The sequence below is a fragment of the Nerophis ophidion genome, linkage group LG25, assembly GCF_033978795.1.
Source record: "Nerophis ophidion isolate RoL-2023_Sa linkage group LG25, RoL_Noph_v1.0, whole genome shotgun sequence".
Classification (NCBI taxonomy): Eukaryota; Metazoa; Chordata; class Actinopteri; order Syngnathiformes; family Syngnathidae; genus Nerophis; species Nerophis ophidion.
In genome coordinates this window covers 15,109,859-15,129,556 of record NC_084635.1, presented here as the reverse complement: position 1 = coordinate 15,129,556, position 19,698 = coordinate 15,109,859, and the positions used below count along the sequence as shown (strand labels likewise).

General features: G+C 40.6%; 1 protein-coding gene across 3 annotated transcripts in view; it reads left to right on the top strand.

The window, feature by feature from the left end:
• The window catches only part of itga11a (integrin, alpha 11a), a 310,434-nt gene that overhangs the window by 222,383 nt on the left and 68,353 nt on the right, over nt 1–19,698 (top strand). For all 3 annotated transcript variants that reach the window (XM_061887056.1, XM_061887057.1, XM_061887055.1), the window contains 3 exons: nt 44–247; nt 3,966–4,096; nt 12,683–12,849. In XM_061887056.1, coding sequence (XP_061743040.1) covers nt 44–247; nt 3,966–4,096; nt 12,683–12,849 — 502 coding nt within the window. The remainder of the gene's footprint in view (nt 1–43; nt 248–3,965; nt 4,097–12,682; nt 12,850–19,698) is intronic.

Sequence of the window (19,698 nt, the reverse complement as noted above, 5' to 3'; positions counted from 1 at the left end):
CCAGTGTTTTGTACTTTGTAAGTTTTCAAATCTTTCATTTCAGAATCGCTTCATTTTTGAAGGTGCATTGGAGATCCTGAACGGTGGCCAGAATGCTCGTTTCGGCTCTTCGCTTGCACCGGTCCCTGATTTAAATGGGGATGGCTTCAATGACCTGGTGGTAGGAGCTCCACTGGAAGACGATCACAAAGGGGCCATCTATGTTTTTTTTAGTCAGCAAAACAGAATACTGCGAAAATACAAACAGGTAGGTTGTGCATGAAAGTGTACTTACCTTATACCAGTGATTCTTAATTCTTTGTCCCGATGGGGACATCATCTTGTTCACGCCCCCCTAAAATGAAATACAATTGAGAAACTGATCATATTAATGGGGAACATTATCACAATTTCAGAAGGGTTAAAACCAATAAAAATCAGTTTTCAGTGGCTTATTTTATTCTTCAAAGTTTTTTTCAAAATTTAACCCTTCCCAGAATATCCCTAAAAGAAGCTTTAATGTGCTTGATTTTCGCTCTTTGCGAAGCCACTGTCCATTTCCCTGTGACGTCACATAGTGATGCCAATACAAACAATGGCGAATAGCACAGCAAGTTATAGCGACATTAGCTCGGATTCAGACTCGGATTTCAGCGGCTTAAGCGATTCAACAGATTACGCATGTATTGAAACAGATGGTTGGAGTATGGAGGCAGATAGCGAAAATGAAATTGAAGACGAAACTGAAGCTATTGAGCAAATAGCTATTGATGCTATTCGGCCACGCATGTCTGCCTTAGCATCGCCGGTAAAGTGTGCGGCCCAAACGATCAGGACTTTCGCATTGACACTGGATCAACTTAAATCCGTTGATTGGTAAGTGTTTGTTTCGCATTAAATGTGGGTGGAAGGAAACACTGGATGTAAATATAGTTTCAAATGTACATACAGCTAGCCTAAATAGCATGTTAGCATCAATTAGCTGGAAGTCATGCCGCGACCAAATATGTCTGATTATCACATAAGTCAACAACATCAACAAAACTCCCCTTTGTGATTTCGTTGACTTTATCGTTGGGAATGCATCTGCTTTGAGTGTCGCAGGATATCCAGACATTCTTGCCATCTCTGTGCCATCTCTGTCGTAGCATCACTGGCAAAAACCAAACGAGGGACTTTCGCATCTCTTGACACCGGAGCAACTAAAATCTGTCGATTGGTATGTGTTTGTTTGGCATTAAATGTGGGTGGAGAGAAAGGCTGGATGTAAATATAGCTACAAATGAGGCATAATGCTGCAATATGTACATACAGCTAGCCTAAATAGCATGTTAGCATCGAATAGCATGCCGTGCTGATCGATGCACATTCTACGTAAATCAACTTGAATCCGTCCCTGATCGTATTGTTACACCCTCCGACAAAACACCGACGAGGCATGATGTCTCCAAGGTACCGGGAAACAGTCGAAAAAACGGAAAATAACAGAGCTGATTCGACTTGTTGCGTCTGATGTGTCGGAGGGAAAGGCGTTTACTACCTAGGTGACGTCACATTCTGACGCCATCGCTCCGAGAGTGATAAATTGAAAGGCGTTTAATTCGCCAAAATTCACCCATTTAGAGTTCGGAAATCGGTTAAAAAAATATATGGTCTTTTTTCTGCAACATCAAGGTATATATTGACGCTTACATAGGTCTGGTGATAATGTTCCCCTTTAATGTATTTATTTATTTATCCGTACAAACTCTTTAAATTGCTAGCACCAGCAGCTACTTGTCTATTGATTTCTCACGCCCCCTCCCAACACCTTATTGTGTACCGTATTTTTCGGAGTATAAGTCGCTCCCGAGTATAAGTCGCACCTTCCAAAAATGCATAATAAAGAAGGAAAAATACATATATAAGTCGCACTGGAGTATAAGTCACATTTTTGGGGGAAATGTATTTGATAAAACCCAACACCAAGAATAGACATTTGAAAGGCAATTTAAAATAAATAAAGAATAGTGAACAACGGGCTGAATAAGTGTACGTTATATGAGGCATAAATAACCAACTGAGAAGGTGCCTGGTATGTTAACGTAACATATTATGGTAAGAGTCATTCAAATAACTATAACATACAGAACATGCTATACGTTTACCAAACAATCTGTCACTCCCAATCGCTAAATCCGATGAAATCTTCTTCCTCCTCGGTGTCGCTTCTAAATAATATTTGATATTTTACGGTGATGTGTTAATAATTTCACACATAAGTCGCTCCCAAACTATGAAAAAAAACTGCGACTTATAGTCCGAAAAATACGGTAGTGTATGAATATTTTTGACCTCATGGCTCAATACAAAAGTACAAAAAGCGTTTTTGAAAACGTGAGGCTGGTACTTTAACGTTGGGTTCGTGCCAGGAAAATGTGCAACTTTAAGTTTTTTTTATGATAGGAAATGTGTTATTTTAAAATAGGAAACATATACTGTCGAATAATGTATTTCCCATGATGTTGTTATAGTACACAACATTTATATAAAAAAAATCATACAAAAATTATACAAATCATTTAAAATTGGTGTGGGAACATTTTTGTGATTGATGTAAATGTTTGCTTTGGGCTTGAATTTAACCTGTGAGCTAAACATATATACCACAGTGTATATGTTTTATTTTAATTTTTATTCATAGCTGTATGTATCCGCTGCTTTAATGTCTTTAATGTCCTTTTTCTTCTTTGATGTTTGATGTTTCCCTCTTACACACATGTAAGAGGGATGTGTACTATGGCTATGAGTTATTGTTGTTTTTTTCCCTTGGCCTCAGTCTGGACCCCGTCTCCAAGGCCCAGGTTTAGACTGATTTTTTTAAATGTTATTTTATTTTATTTTAATCTTCTATTTTTTTTCTCCCATTCCCCCCTACTTGTTTACCTGTATTTCACCTTTTTTGTAAAGGGCGCTGGAAGCCGGCAGACCCGTCAGCGATCCTGTTCTGTCTCCCTGTAATGTTTGTCTGATCTTGAATGGGATTGTGCTGAAAATTTTAATTTTCCTGAAGGAATAAATAAAGTACTATCTAATCTATCAAATGAACATTTTTGACCTCAAGGCCCAATGCAAATGGACAAAAAGCGTTTTTGGGAAAAAAAAATGAGAAGGATTTCTTAACAAATTCGAGATCAGTACAGTTCCTGAATTTGAACGCTGTCCCAAGCTCTTAATTGCAATGTGGGAAAAACTGGCCCGGGTCAAACATCCAATACTAATGAATGTGAAATGAAGCTGGCAGTAACATAACCTGCAACCCAGCAGACAACAGTAAACTAATCTTCCTAGGCAGCTGGAAACGATATAATTTATGCCACGTTATCATCCATGCCATCTTGCCAACTTATAAACAATGGTGGGCTCTGAGGTGCCGTAGCTGCTGTATTACCAACATGCAACAAGAAAAACAAACTGGAGATCCTGGCTCCTTGTCAAGCTAGTGGTGTGTTGTTTACTCCTCTGTGGCAGCACAAGTCTTTAATGCATTCAATTCATTCAATGTTTATTTATATAGCCCTAAATCACAAGTGTCTCAAAGGGCTGCACAAGCCACAACGACATCCTCGGTTCAGATCCCACATCAGTCTTTGGGTGGATCTGATTTCCATCGTCTTTAATTAGTAGCGAATGACTTTGAGAGACAGGTAGTCTGGTCCATCAGCCTTAGTCTAATCGCAAGACAAGGCACAAACGATAAGGGGGAGGGAAGGGTAGAGGCTGATGGGTGGCGACTCTCAAGGGGGTAGTTGGCTGAACTGATAAAGCCGACGCTAAGTGATTGGACGTGGCACAATAGGGCGGTGAGAAAGTCTGACCTGGAGGAATACCAAACACAAAATACCAGTCAAGATGGCGTTGTGGCAATCGTGGTATTGTTCATGTTTTTGATTAAAAAATACGCAATGACTCACACTATTGTGCGCTCTTTTTTTTTTTTTTTCCAGAGGATCGCTGCGGCAGATTTGGCACCTGGCCTGCAGTACTTCGGCCGCAGTATCCACGGAATGATGGATATGAACAACGATGGTTTAGTTGATCTGGCAGTAGGATCCCTTGGTGCAGCTGTTCTCCTCTGGTTAGTGTTTCGTCTACATACAGTCCTAAATGTTTCGAATAAAGATATGACTCGACATTTTTAATGCTCTCATCAGTAAGGATTTTTCTCGAGAAATATATCAACTGAGAGGGAGACTTTTACCCCAACAATGTAGAGCCTTCACAGATGTTCGCATTACGCATGATGGCATTAACGGTAACAAACTGTCTGGATTTACATTCACAAATTTTAACTGTTGAGTTAAGACTAGGCAGCACGGTGTGGCAGTGGTTAGTGCATGTTCCTCACAATACGAAGGTCGTGAGTAGTCCTGGGTTCAATCCCAGGCTCAGGATCTTTCTGCCTACTCAGTGGCCTAGTGTGTCCGCCCTGAGATCGGTAGTTTGGGAGTCATACCGAAGACTATAAAAAAATGGGACCCATTGCCTCCCTGCTTGGCACTCAGCATCAAGGGTTGGAATTGGCAGTTAAATCACCATAAATGATTCCCGGGCGCGGCACCGCTGCTGCTCACTGCTCCCCTCACTTCCCAGGGGGTGATCAAGGGGATGGGTCAAATGCACAATCATTGGTACTTTAACTGTGTGGAGTTTGCACATTCTCCCCTTGACTGCGTGGGTTGACTTCAGGTACTCCGGCTTCCTCCCACCTCCAAAGACATGCACCTGGGGATAGGGTGATTGGCAACACTAAATTGGCCCTAGTGTGTGAATGTGAGTGTGAATGTTGTCTGTCTATATGAGTTGGCCCTGCGATGAATTGGGACTTGTCCAGGGTGTACTCCGCCTGCCGCACAAATGCACCTGAGATAGGCTCCAGCTACCCCCCGCGACCCCAAAAGGGACAAACGGTAGAAGATGGATGGATGGATGGAGTTAGGACTATTATTGCATACATTTTTCCACAAAATGCTGAACCTCAACCAATGATGGAGACTTTAGATCAGGGGTCTGCAACTTACTGTATTATAAAGCTACAAAGTGCCTTTATAACATTCCCTTCTAAGTCAGTGGGCCGTAACAACCTTTGTGTTGATATTTACTTTTTAGTAGTGTTTAAATGGGAACACATGTCCAAAGAACTATACATTTATTTACAAATAATACATTCCAAAAGGTCAAAGACCAAAATGTACATAAAATGTGGCGCAGTGGGTGAGTGGCCGTGCGCAACCCCAGGGTCCCTGGTTCAAATCCCACCTAGTACCAACCTCGTCACATCCGTTGTGTCCTGAGCAAGACACTTCACCCTTGCTCCTGATGGGTGCTGGTTGGCGCCTTGCATGGCAGCTCCCTCCATCATTGTGTGAATGTGTGTGTGAATGGGTAAATGTGGAAGTAGTGTCAAAGCGCTTTGAGTACCTTGAAGGTAGAAAAGCGCTATACAAGTACAACCCATTTATTTTATTTATTTAAACAAAGCAACTTATCCCGTAAAGGGGGGATGGCCGATATTATTGGCCGATAAATGCTATAAAATGTAATATTGTATGTAGTATCGGTTTCACAATTATCGGTATCGGTTTCAAAAAAGTAAAATTAGTTTTTTTTAAAACGCTGCTGTGTACACGGACGTAGAGAGAGGTTCAGAGCGCCAATAACCATTGAATGCACTTCTTTTGCATATCTATGACTTTTCACATTTATGAATTCATGCAAGGCATACTTGTTCAACAGCCACACAGGTCACACTGAGGGTGGCCGTATCAACAAGTTTAACACTGTTACAAATATGCGCCACACTGTATACCCACACCAATCAAGAGTGATAAACATATTGCGGGAGAACATCCGCACCGTAACACAACATAAACACAACAGAGCAAATACCCAGAAACCCTTGCAGCACTAACTCTCCGGAACGGTACGATATACACCCAACCCCAACCCCGCCCCCCTCAACCCCGTCCACCTCAATCTCCTCATGCTCTCTCAGGGAGTGCATTTCCCAAATTTCAAGCTTTTGTTTTGAGGCATGTTTAAATAAATAATGCATTTTGTGACTTTAATAGTAAATATGACAGTGCCATGTTAGTATTTTTTTCCATAACTTGAATTGATTTATTTTGGAAAACCTTGTTACATTGTTTAATGCATCCAGCGGGGAATCACAACAAAATTAGGCATAATAATGTGTTAATTCCAGGACTGTATGTATAGGTATCGGTTGATATCGGTATCGGTAATTAAGAGTTGGATAATATCGGAATATCGGATATTGGTAAAAAAGCCATTATCGGACATCTCTACCGTAAAGCAACCATATTATGATTTATTTTTCTACATTTAAAACTCTTCCTTGTGATCTACATAACATGCAATAGTAGTTCTTTGGTCAAAATGTTGCATAGATGATGCTATACAGACCATTTTAAAGCCGCTTTCTGACCCTCTATTCAGGATGTATCCTTTTATGGGTGGTCTTATTGACCTGTCTCCACTTTGACTGCGTCTTCTCACCGGTAACCACATTGTAGCTTTTAGCGCTTTAAAAATTGGGCATAGCTTGAACCATACGCTTCTTTGTATTAGAAATGGCAACAGCGAAGGATGCATGTGCATGTAGGAGCTTGTCTGCCCTACGATAATAGGATACAGATAAACAAAGGAGCTTGTTGACTAGAGCGTCGGACTACAATGGTGGACATGCGCAAAGCTCTTCGGGTAAAACCATAGACATACTATATATTCAGCATATATGGATATACTCTATCTGCTGAAGTCACATTCGGGGAAAAACGTCACAAATTTGTCAAATCCAAACAATTCGTTTGGAGGAAGTATGAAAGAAGGCAGTTGTATATTATAAATATTTCTCCAGCATGCCTCCATGGTGTGATTTCACATTTTAGATCCCAAGTACACAAAAATGAGTGCCAATAGGTAAGAAAAGTAGGTTTGGCATAATTGGTTCCCTTTGGGAAATAAAGTAAATCCAATTAATCAGTTCCAAACACCCCACGACTTCACCATCCATCCATCCATCCATTTTCTTCCGCTTGTCCGAGGTCGGGTCGCGGGGACAGCAGCCTAAGCAGGGAAGCCCAGACTTCCCTATCTACAGCCACTTCGTCCAGCTCCTCACGGGGAATCCCAAGGCGTTTCCAGGCCAGCCGAGAGACATAGTCTTCTCAACGTGTCCTGGGTCTTCCCCGAGGCCGTGCCAGAAAAACCTCCCTTGGGAGGCGTTCGGGTAGCATCCTGACCAGATGTCCGAACCACCTCATCTGGCTCCTCTCGATGTGGAGGAGCAGCGGCTTTACTTTGAGCTCGTCCCAGATAACAGAGCTTCTCACCCTATCTCTAAGGGAGAGGAAACTCATTTCGGCCGCATGTACCTGTGATCTTTTTTCTTTCGGTCATAACCCAAAGCTCATGACCATAAGTGAGAATGGGAATGTACAGTTTGTAGATCGACCGGTAAATTGAGAGCTTTGCCTTCCGGCTCAGCTCGTTCTACACCACAACGGATCGATACAGCGTCCGCGTTACTGAGGACGCCGCACCGATCCGCCTGTGGACCTCACGATCCACTCTTCCCTCACTCGTGAACAAGACTCCTAGGTACTTGAACTCCTCCACTTGGGGCAAAATCTCGGAGATGGGACTCCACCCTTTTCCGGGCGAGAACCGTGGACTCAGACTTGAAGATGCTGATTCTCATCCAGTCGCTTCACACTCGGCTGCGAACCGATCCAGTGAGAGCTGGAGATCTTGGCCAGATGAAGCCATTAGGACCATATCATCTGCAAAAAGCAGAAACCTAATCTTAATCCAAAATTGCCAATAATTATATTTTTACATACAGAACTATCCAAAATACATCATAAACATGATAGATTAGATGGATAAATAAACATCTAATATTACTTTTACCTTTATTAAAGACATTTGTTGGCAACGAGTGGAAAGGGAGGAGTCCAGGATCTGCAATTTCATACTTTGCTACAAGTTCTTCATTGAATTTAATAGTTTTTCTCGCCTTCTTTATGAAAGTCCTCAATTTTCTTTCGCCCTGTGTTTGCCTTTTTTGCGACTGAAAGACTGAGGCTATGTTCACAATGCAGGGTGTGATGCCCATTTTAGATCATTTTTATTCAATCCGATCTTTGTATGTAGTCCTTCCCATTATCAAAAAATATGTAACTTCTGTGTATGTCAAACATTAACGAAAGCATCCGTAAAAATCTGATTAATATCTACATATGAAAGAGCCCTTGGTTGGATTCGAAAAAAAATTGAATTTTCCTGTTCACACTGACATAAAAAAAACAGATATGCTAAATGGTCGAAAAAAATCTGAAAGGACCTGTGTGAACATTGGTCACCAACATTCTTTGTTTGGGCACTCGATTAAGTGGAATGGTACGTGGGCAAAAGAGACAAGTTTGTTATGCTCAATGTACAATAACCAAGACTTATAAGAAAACTGGAAAAACATTTTAACGAAAATGTCCAGCAAAAATTGAACCATACGAAAAACACAGACATACTAAAACGAAGGTCCCACCATACATGTGTGAAGAACTAGTATCCATTGTATGTACTGTAGTGAGTTTACTGTGAAGATCTATAAAACTGGAGAAAAACATCTACATTTACAGTATATAAAATAATAGAGGTGGAATAAAATAGATTCGCAATTCATATTTGTAACGATTCTAAATGAATGAACAATTTAAAAAATCTGTCCTGTCTAGCCACTCTTTTAAATCATATTGTTGATGTAAATGCCCATATATGCTTTTTATTGATTGATTGAAACTTTTATTAGTAGATTGCACATTACAGTACATATTCCGTACAATTGACCACTAAATGGTAACACCCAAATAAGTTTTTCAACTTGTTTACGTCGGCGTCCACGTAAATAAATTCATGGTCGATGTTTACTTTAGAAAAGAGAAGTGTAGGTTACTTGTTGCCTTATTTGTATTTGACTTTATTAAACAATTTTATTTTAAAGGCCTACTGAAACCCACTACTACCGACCACGCAGTCTGATAGTTTATATATCAATGATGAAATATTAACATTGCAACACATGCCAATACGGCCTTTTTAGTTTACTAAATGTCAATTTTAAATTTCCCGCAAAGTGTCCCGTTGAAAACGTCGCGGAATGATGACGCAAATCATGACGCAAATGATGACGCATGCGCGTGACGTCACCGTTTGTAGCAGACATGTTCTTCCAGTACCGCTCACGGCTAAAAGTTGTCTCATTTCATCGCATAATTACGCAGTATTCTGGATATCTGTGTTGCTGAATCTTTTGCAATTTGTTCAATTAATAATGGAGAAGTCAAAGAAGAAAGATGTAGGTGGGAAGCGGTGTATTGCAGCTGCCTTTAGCGACACAAACACAGCCGGTGTTTCCTTGTTTACATTCCCGAAGGTGAAGGTTTACTATGGAACAGAGCGGTCGAGCGAACTTGGTTCCCGACCACATGTGAACCGGCAGGTTTCGGTGAGAAAATTGTGGTAATAAGTCGGCTCTTACCATAAACATTAGCAGAGCTTGCGTCCTCCTGCAGCTGCAGACTCTCTTACCTCCTCTAATCGGAGACACTGGCAGTCACCACACCCGTGGCCACACCCCTCCGACTTTCAGGTACCATATAATCTCCCTAAAACACTAGTAACACAATGAGCAGATGAGGGATTTTCCAGAATTATCCTAGTAAATGTGTCAAATATCATCTGAATCGCTCTCACTCCCTAGTCCTTCACTCTAACTATCCTCATCCACGAATCTTTCATCCTCGCTCAAATTAATGGGGAAATCGTCACTTTCTCGGTCCGAATCGCTCTCGCTGCTGGTGGCTATGATTATAAACAATGTGAGGACGTGAGGAGCTCTACAACCCATGATGACACGCGCACATCGTCTGCTACTTCCGGTACAGGCAAGGCTTTTTTATTAGGGACCAAAAGTTGCGAATTTTATCGTCGATGTTCTCTACTAAATCCTTTCAGCAAAAATATGGCAATATCGCGAAATGATCAAGTATGACACATAGAATGGACCTGCTATCCCCGTTTAAATAAGAAAATCCCATTTCAGTAGGCCTTTAAGTAATGTAGAAATTTACATGATATGTTTGTCTAATTTATTGAGAAATGTATTTAATCGTAGAACTGGCCCTCAGTCTTATAAAAAAATATTGATTTTGAATTGAGAATCGTTTTGAATCGAGAATTGATTCTGAATCGAATCGTTACTCCCAAGAACTGAATTGAACCAAATGGTGTGGTACCCAAATAGCCGCAGCTCTATAAAATAACACACTATATTTCAGAGGTAACTCATGATTAAGAATGATGATTTGAAAGTTTTCAGTTGATGACCACTAGGTACAGCAATCATACAACAACTCACGATTCGATTCAAATTCTTATGGTGACAATTCGATTCAGAAATGACTCCCGATTCAACAAAATTGTTGATTCAAAACAATTTTCACCGTATGTTATTTGGGTTTAAAACATTGTGTTAACAGATCATGTTTTGTTTAGTTTTTGATTCCCTCAGTTCTGTTTTCAGCACCCTTGGGTTTGTGTGTTTTTGGTTACCATCGGTGCTGATTAGTTTCACCTGCCTCTGATTAGTGTCTGGGACGCTCACCTGCCCCCCGGGCACTAATCAGAGCTCTACTTATCCCTGTTTTTCGCCACACTGAGTCTGGCTGTCTTATTTTCTTCATGCAACATCCACGTTTGTGACCCATGCTTTAATTCTTATTCCTCTGCTAAGCTTCACCGTAGCTTCCTGTGCTAGCGGCACGCTTTTCTATTTATTGATTGATTGATTGAAACTTTTATTTGTAGATTGCACAGTTCAGTACATATTTCATACAATTGACCACACCCGAATACGTTTTTCAACTTGTTTAAGTCGGGGTCAACGTTAATCAATTCATGCATTTCCTGCCGGATTCATGACAATAAATCATTTACTCACCTGCACCTTGCCTCCCGCGTTTCCGTCTGCATCCTGGGAAAACAATCCACACCTTAAAATGCGACCACGACATATAACACATTGTAAAGTAACCTTTTCCAAACAGATTAAAGTTAAAAGATAAAGTAACACTGATAGTCACACAAACACTAGGTGTGCTGAACTTACCTTCTGTGTTTGACCCATCCACCCCCTGGGAGGTGAGGGGAGCAGTAAGCAGCACTTTAGTGATTTAACCCCCAATTCCAACCCTTGATGCTGAGTGCCGAGCAGGGAGGTAATGGCTCCCATTTTTATAGTCTTTGGTATGACTCGGCCGGGGTTTGAACTCACAGCCTACCGATCTCAGGACGGACACTCCAACCCAGCGGTCTCAAACAAGCGGGCTGCGGGCCAAATGCGGCCAGCGAGACGTTATTTTGCGGCCCGCAGCGTTATGTGAAATTTAGTGTTGGTGCGGCCCGCGAGTTTCATATTTGTATACCCTCGATTTTTCCGGGAGATTCCCAATTTAAAGGTCCCCTCCAGGGGTGATCATTTTCCCGAATTTCACTCAAACAAAATTAAGGGGACACAGTGAAGGCCCCGCCTTTAGCGTCCTCTACGACATGTACCAGCCCAGCCACATGTTGTATTTAGATGCTGTAGACGCCGTAAGCGACTGCAAGACATACTTGATCAACAGTCACACAGGTCACACTGAGAGTGGCCGTATAAACAACTTTAAGACTGTTACAAATATGTGCCACACTGTGAACCCACACCAAACAAGAATGACAAACACATTTTGGGAGAATATCCACACCGTAACACAACATAAACACAACAGAACAAATACCCAGGATCCCATGCTGTGTTACGGTGCGGATGTTCTCCCAAAATGTGTTTGTCAATCTTGTTTGGTGTGGGTTCACGGTGTGGCGCATATTTGTAACAGTGATAAAGTTGTTCATACGACCACCCTCAGTGTGACCTGTGTGGATGTTGATCAAGTATGTCTTGCAGTCACTTCCGCGGGTCTGCAGAAGCCTCATACAATATGTGACTGGGCTGGCACACAGTTTGTATGGTGGAAAAGCGGACGAGACGACAAGTTGTCGAGGACGCTAAAGGCAGTGTCATCACGGCACGCCCTTAGTATTGTTGTCCAGGTGAAACCCGGGGTACATGATTTTCCCGGGAGATTGTCGGGAGGGGCACTGATATTCGGGTGTTTCCCGTAAAGATCGCGAGAGCTGGCAAGTATGTTGCTAGGGCCGGAAAGCCTTTCAAAGAAGGTGAATTCATCAAAAAGTGCATATTAGATTTTTTTTTAAGAAACTTTTCTTGTGGCCCAGCCTCATCCAGTTTCTGCACCCAGTGGCCCCCAGGTAAATTGAGTTTGAGACCGCTGCTCTAACCACAAGGCCACTGACTTATGACATATGCACACGGCTATTAAACCGGAGACGGCCTGAAAAAAACGCAATTTAAAAAATTTGATTCCTAAATAAAGATGGGTTATTTTATAGATTTTTGAACATTTTGAATAGTATCGAATTCAGTTAATATTCAGAAATCGACTAAAAATATGTGTTGGTTTTTTTCCGCTTTCAGCAGAGCTTTTGACCGCTATGTGATATGTTGTTTATATCTTCACAGGTCAAGGAGTGTTGTCCGCATATACACCGCGGTTAGGTTCGAACCCAGTAAGATCAACATCTTTGTGAAGGACTGTCAGAGGGGTGGCAAAGACGTGACCTGCATGTCAGCCATCGTGTGCTTCAACATCACTGCAAGGACGGCCATCGCTGCCACGCAGGAAATCGGTAAGCCAGCGAAAATAATCATTTGCTCTCAAAGTGTCTCCTCGAAAGCTTCGAGTATTTTTTTCTCTTGCGTCGATGTCTGTTTTTCATTTAAACCTGTTTGGAAATGTGAAACCAAATCAGAATCTGTTGCTGACACCAAAATATGCTGACAGCTGTTCTGCTGTTTGCAATATGCAGTTGGTCAGCTACTTTTTTGGTACTTGATGAAACATGACAGGAAGAAACATGGCTGGCTTTGAGTGGAAAAGGCCATAAAACCATGTGCAGTATATCCTCTATGTCCTGCCTCGAGCTTACTTTTCAGGGTGTGCTTTCCTGTGTAATGTCTGCTAATTACAAGTGGCACTGAAAGAAAAATGTTTCTTTACTTCTACTGTGAAATACTGCTAATGAACTGTGTTTTGTTTTTTTTTTCTGTTTGAACTTCGCTATCAAATTATGTGTTAATTGATCTGTTTTCCACATATAAACTGATGAGTCAATCTGTCAAATGAGTGATACAGTGGGGCAAAAAAGTATTTAGTCAGCCACCAATTGTGCAAGTTCTCCCACTTAAAATGATGACAGAGGTCTGTAATTTTCATCATAGGTACACTTCAACTGTGAGAGACAGAACGTGGAAAAAAAAATCCAGGAATTCACATTGTAGAAATTTTAAATAATTTATTTGTAAATTATGGTGGAAAATAAGTATTTGGTCAACCATTCACAGCTCTCACTGATGGAAGGAGGTTTTGGCTCAAAATCTCACGATACATGTCCCCATTTATTCTTTCCTCAACACGGATCAATCGTTCTGTCCCCTCAGCATAAAAATAGCCCCAAAGCATGATGTTTCCACCCCCATGCTTCACAGTAGGTTTGGTGTTCTTGGGATGCAACTCAGTATTCTTCTTCCTCCAAACACGATGAGTTGAGTTTATACCAAAATGGATACATGGATGATACAGCAGAGGATTGGGAGAATGTCATGTGGTCAGATGAAACCAAAATAGAACTTTTTGGTATAAACTCAACCCGTCGTGTTTTGAGGAAGAAGAACACCATTCCTACTGTGAAGCATGGGGGTGGAAACATCATGCTTTGGGGCTCTTTTTCTGCTAAGGGGACAGGACGATTGATCCGTGTTAAGGAAAGAATGAATGGAGCCATGTATCGTGACATTTTGAGCCAAAAACCTTCTTCCATTAGTGAGAGCTTTGAATTGTTGACCAAATACTGGTACTTATTTTCCACCATAATTTACAGATAAATTATTTCAAATTCCTACAATGTGAATTCCTGGATTTTTTTCCCACATTCTGTCTCTCACAGTTGAAGTGTACCTATGATGAAAATTACGGACCTCTGTCATCATTTTAAGTGGGAGAACTTGCACAATCGGTGGCTGACTAAATACATTTTAATCCCCTTTGTAAGTGGCCACCTGCACATATTCTAAAGGATTCCTTACTTAAAAGTTTATTTGCACGGATATGATATCAGGTTCCTGTTTCGCCATGAGAAGACGCTAAGGAAGCCCGGGTGAAGGGGGCACGTGTTCTTAGTTAACCTCTTCACCCCCATGCGTCATCATGAAATAAATCAGACTTGCCAAAACAAAAGTAGAAAGAGAACGGAGGGAGTTATCTTGTCTTCCCTGGTTGCGTACAGTGGAACACGTTTATTTAATTTTCCATTCATTGTTATGTCTGGCGAGTAACGCTCGACAGATGTGCTTGAAGTGAAAACCGAACTGAAGTTGTGAGATAGTTTCATGCAAATTTGTATTAGGAGTTTTTTTAAATTGGTGTTATGAGTCGGAATGGGTCTTGTTTACCGATTGTGTACCTATACTACTACAAAATAAAGTTAAAGTCCCAATGATTGACTCACACACACACTAGGTGTGGTGAAATTTCTCCTCTGCATTGAACCCATCCCCATTTTCACCCCCTGGGAGGTGAGGTGAGGGGAGCAGGAGCGTGCACCGCAGTCGGGAATCATTTGCTGGTTTAACCCCCAATTCCAACCCTTGTTGTTGAGTGCCTAGCAGGGAGGTAATGCGTCCCTTTTTTGTAGTCTTTGGTAAGACTCAGCCGGGATTTGAACTAACAACCTCCCAATCTCAGAGCTGACGCTCTAACCATAAGGCCACTGAGCAAAATCGGTACACCTAAACAGTGCCGGTGAAACAGTTTATTAATTTTTATAAAAAAAATTTAAACATGCATTTTTTGTTAAAAAAAAAAAAAAAAAATTGTGGAATTAAAACATTATCATGTCTAATTTTGCTGTGATGCTCCGCTGGATGCATTAAACAATGTAACAAGGTTTTCCAAAATAAATCAACTCAAATCATGGAAAAAAATACCAAAATGACACTGCCATATTTATTATTGAAGTCACAAAGTGCATAATTTTTTTTAACATGCCTCAAAACAGCAGCTTGGAATTTGGGGCATGCTCTCCTGGGGAAAGCATGAGGAGGTTGAGGTGGGCAAGGTTTGGGGGTCGGGGTTGTGGTGCGGGGCTAGGGGTAGTCGGTAGAGGGGTGAGGGTTTATTGTAGCATCCTGGAAGAGTTCGTGCTGCAAGGGACTCTGGGTATTTGTTCTGTTGTGTTACCATGAATTGATTTACGTGGACCCCGACTTAAACAAGTTGAAAAATGTATTCGGGTGTTTCCATTTAGTGGTCAATTGTACGGAATATATACTGTACTGTGCAATCTACTCATAAAAGTTTGAATCAATCAGTCAAAAACGGTGCGGATGTTCTCCCGAAATGTGTTTGTCGTTTTTGTTTGGTGTGGATTCACAGTGTGGCACATATTTGTAACAGTGTTAAAGTTGTTTATAAGGCCACCCTCAGTTTGACCTGTATGGCTGTTGACCAAGTATACGTTGCATTCACTTGTGTGTGTGAAAAACTGTAGATATTATGTGATTGGGCCGGCACGCAAAGACAGTGCCTTTAAGGTTTAGTGGCGCTCTGTACTTCTCCCTACGTCCGTGTACACAGCAGTGTTTTTAAAAGTCATACATTTTACTTTTTGTAACCGATAATTTCCGATATCACATTTTAAAGTATTAATAATATCGGCAGTCCTATATTATCGGACATCTCTCGTCTTAACCATGATGGTGGTGAGTCCATAACAAGCTAAATGACTGACTGAACGATTGTGTGGTTGTGTTCGATTTAATGTGGACAATTTCATTGGTCCCTGTGACCAGTTTGGCAATTTTGTTTGTCTGTCGTGATGAGGCTAAATTTATTGGTGGCATGTGAACCCGTAAAACTCAATGAATTAGCTACAGTATTGTACAAAACGTAGGGAAACAGCCATACCTTATAGTCCGGAATTTACGTTTTTTTTAATACAGTCAAAAATAAGTTTAAAAAAAAAATTGTCATATTTTATGCAGCACAACCAGCAACAATAGAGCACGTATAGAACAATTGACTTGCTTGTGTTGTAATGTTAATGCTCACAGTTCCGGGGTTCATGAATGCGCCACACTCACTTTGATGTTGTGACTAGCGCTACAATTCTAAGGTACATCGTGCCTATACTTACAAGTTGTTTTCTGCAAAATATTAATTTCAAGTACTAGTTGCAGTCTGCATTCGTTTAGCACCGAAATGAGGCGCCGATAGCCTCATCTTATTTTAGCCTGGTTACCATGGCGTCATATTTGTGTCTTAATAGCATCTACGAACAACTAATATGATTGAAATTGAAAACATAGTTCAAAAATATAAATTACTAGAGCCACACATTAGTAACACATATAATAATACATTAATCAAACTATTTAGGTGTAAAGATCAAAAGAAAAAGATGTAAGGATTTTATCTCTAAACGTTTAAAAACACTGTGCTTGAAGCTGTCTGCAATGAGTGTCTCTTTCGGTGCAAAAGGAAGCGAAGAGCACGGAGGTCCATCGACATTCTGATATTAACAAATTTATCATTATTGTCACCCCCTGCTTTTAGATGTTTTAAATAAATAAATAAAGCCATACTTACATTTTTAATGTCTCTCTTTCTGTTCCGTTTAGTGATATGTATAATAGCAAACAAGCAACAACTTTTATTGTACACAAAATACATTTATATTCACTCAGAACGATACATTTTTCACGTGAGTTTAATTCATATTCAACATGTAATGTTTGTGCTTGCAAAACATATTTTTATATCCTCAAAATCTGCATTTGCAACCTCAGTGTTAAGACACAAATATAACGGCATAGGTCACTACCGTTGACATCGACACTGGTGCAGAGTTATGGTACTCATTCCTAGTACTGCTGTACGGTATACTGGTATTAGTATAGTACCGCGATACTAATTAATACAATTTGGTACTATACCGCCTGTAAAAAAGTACCAGGAAGAGGTGCTTTAAGGTATGGCTTGCTGGCTTGCGGCTGAAGTCCAACCGCAGTCTGCAGTGTTGTAGCTACTTTTAAATCAGTAATCTTCGCCTCAATGGCAACAAATAAAGTAAGTTTCTTGCAAGTAACATCCCTGCAGGACAAGGAGTAGCTAAATATGCTTCACTACACACCGTAGCGCACCGACATTAAAATGTAAACAAACTTGATCTACACCTAACATCCACTGGAATGATACCAAATACAGGAATGTATCTTGTCAATACAACTATAATTAGGTCAATATTTTTTGGCATCAAAATATCATCTTGCATTTTTTTAAAATGTATGTTATGTTTATAAACTCAATATATACATCCGTGGAAACACGGGGACCTTTAATATGACCAATATAACTACTTGGTATCTGATTGATACCCAAATTACAGTATCAAATAATAGAAGAATAAGTGATTATTACATTTTAACAGAAGTGTAGATCGAACATGTTAATAGAGAAATTAAGCAGATATTAATAGTAAATGAACAAGTAGATTAATAATTTATTTTCTACCTCTTGTTCTTAATAATTTGACAAAATAATAGAATGGAAAACAATACCATATATTACTGCATACGTCAGTAAACTAATTAGGAGCCTTTGTTTGCTTACTTACTAATAAAAGTGTCGGGCTTGCCCCTGACAGTTTGTTTGTGTTTTAATTTTTCATCTGTGTGTGTTCAGCTTCCTGTATGTTTCCCTGTGTGCTGTTTCCTCTCAGCTGCGGCTGATTGGCACCTAGCCACACCTGGCGTCAATCAGCCCACTCCTATTTTACCTGCTTTGTTCCTCCAGTCAGTGCTGGATTATAGTATTGTCTTGTAGATGACTTCCGTATTGTGGCTCCTGTCGTGTTGTTTCATGTCGAGTCATTGCAGCGTAGCGGTAAGCTATCTTTCGGTATCTGACAGTTTGTTTGTGTTTTAGTTTTTCCCCTGTGTGTGTTTAGTATTTCCTGTCCTTCGTTCTTGTCAGCACTCTTATTTTGGTTCAGCTTCCTGTATGTTTCCCTGTGTGCTGTTTCCTCTCAGCTGCGGCTGATTGGCACCTAGCCACACCTGGCGTCAATCAGCCCACTCCTATTTTACCTGCTTTGTTCCTCCAGTCAGTGCTGGATTATTGTATTGTCTTGTAGATGACTTCCGTATTGTCGCTCCTGTTGTGTCGTTTCATGTCGAGTCATTGCAGCGTAGCGATAAGCTATCTTTCGGTAACTGACAGTTTGTGTTTAGTTTTTCCTCTGTAAGTGTTTAGTATTTCCTGTACTTAGTTCCTGTCAGCACTCTTATTTTGGTTCAGCTTCCTGTATGTTTCCCAGTGTGCTGTTTCTTCTCAGCTGCGGCTGATTGTCACCTAGCCACACCTGGTGTCAATCAGCCCACTCCTATTTGACCTGCTTTGTTCCTCCAGTCACTGCTGGACTATTGTATTGTCTTGTCAATGATTTCCGTATTGTCGCTCCTGTCGTGTCATTTAATGTCGAGTCATTGCATAGTAGCGGTAAGCTATCTTTCGGTATCTGACAGTTTGTTTGTGTTTTAGTTTATCCTTTGTTTGTTTTTAGTATTTCCTGTCCTTAGTTCTTGTCAGCACTCTTATTTTGGTTCCGCTTCCTGTATGTTTCCCTGTGTGCTGTTTCCTCTCAGCTGCAGATGATTGGCACCTAGCCACACCTGGTGTCAATCAGCCTGGGCCTATTTGACCTGCTTTGTTCCTCCAGTCAGTGCTGGATTATTGTATTGTCTTGCCGATGACTTCCGTATTGTCGCTCCTGTCGTGTCGTTTCAAGTCGAGTCATTGCAGCGTAGCGTTAAGCTATCTTTCGATATCTGTTTGTAGCTGACTGTTTTTCGTTCCCTGCTTCCGTTTTGTTTTCACTCTACAAGTAACGACTTCTGTTTTCCTGTTTGCTACCCGCTAGCTTCCACGCTAGGCCCCTTTTTGTTTCTTTCTAGCTTCCATGCTAAAGACCCTTAGTTTGTTATCCGCCCACGTGCGCGCTTTTTGTTTGAACCGTTTGTTTTTTTTGTCTTAGTATTCTTATTAAATCATGTTTCCTTGATCAATGCCTGCCCCCGTCTCTGCATTTTGGGGTTCGACAACTACAAACTTTGAAAAAAAGACAAGTTGTCTTGTATGTTCACTATTTTATTCAAGAAAAAGCATATATTTAATGTACCGTAAGATTTTTTGGTGAAAATAAAGCCAATAATAAAAATTTTTTGTGGTTACCTTTTATTTAGAAAAGTATTGAAACACATTTTGGAATCAGGACAACACTAATTTCTAGTTATAAGCGCAATGTTTCAAGGAGTCCCTGGTGGCAGAAATAGAAAATGGCAACATAAAACTGCTAGAAAGAACAAAAACACAGAGCTGGCAATGAGGAACTTTTATCAGTATGAACTGATGTTTGTATTAT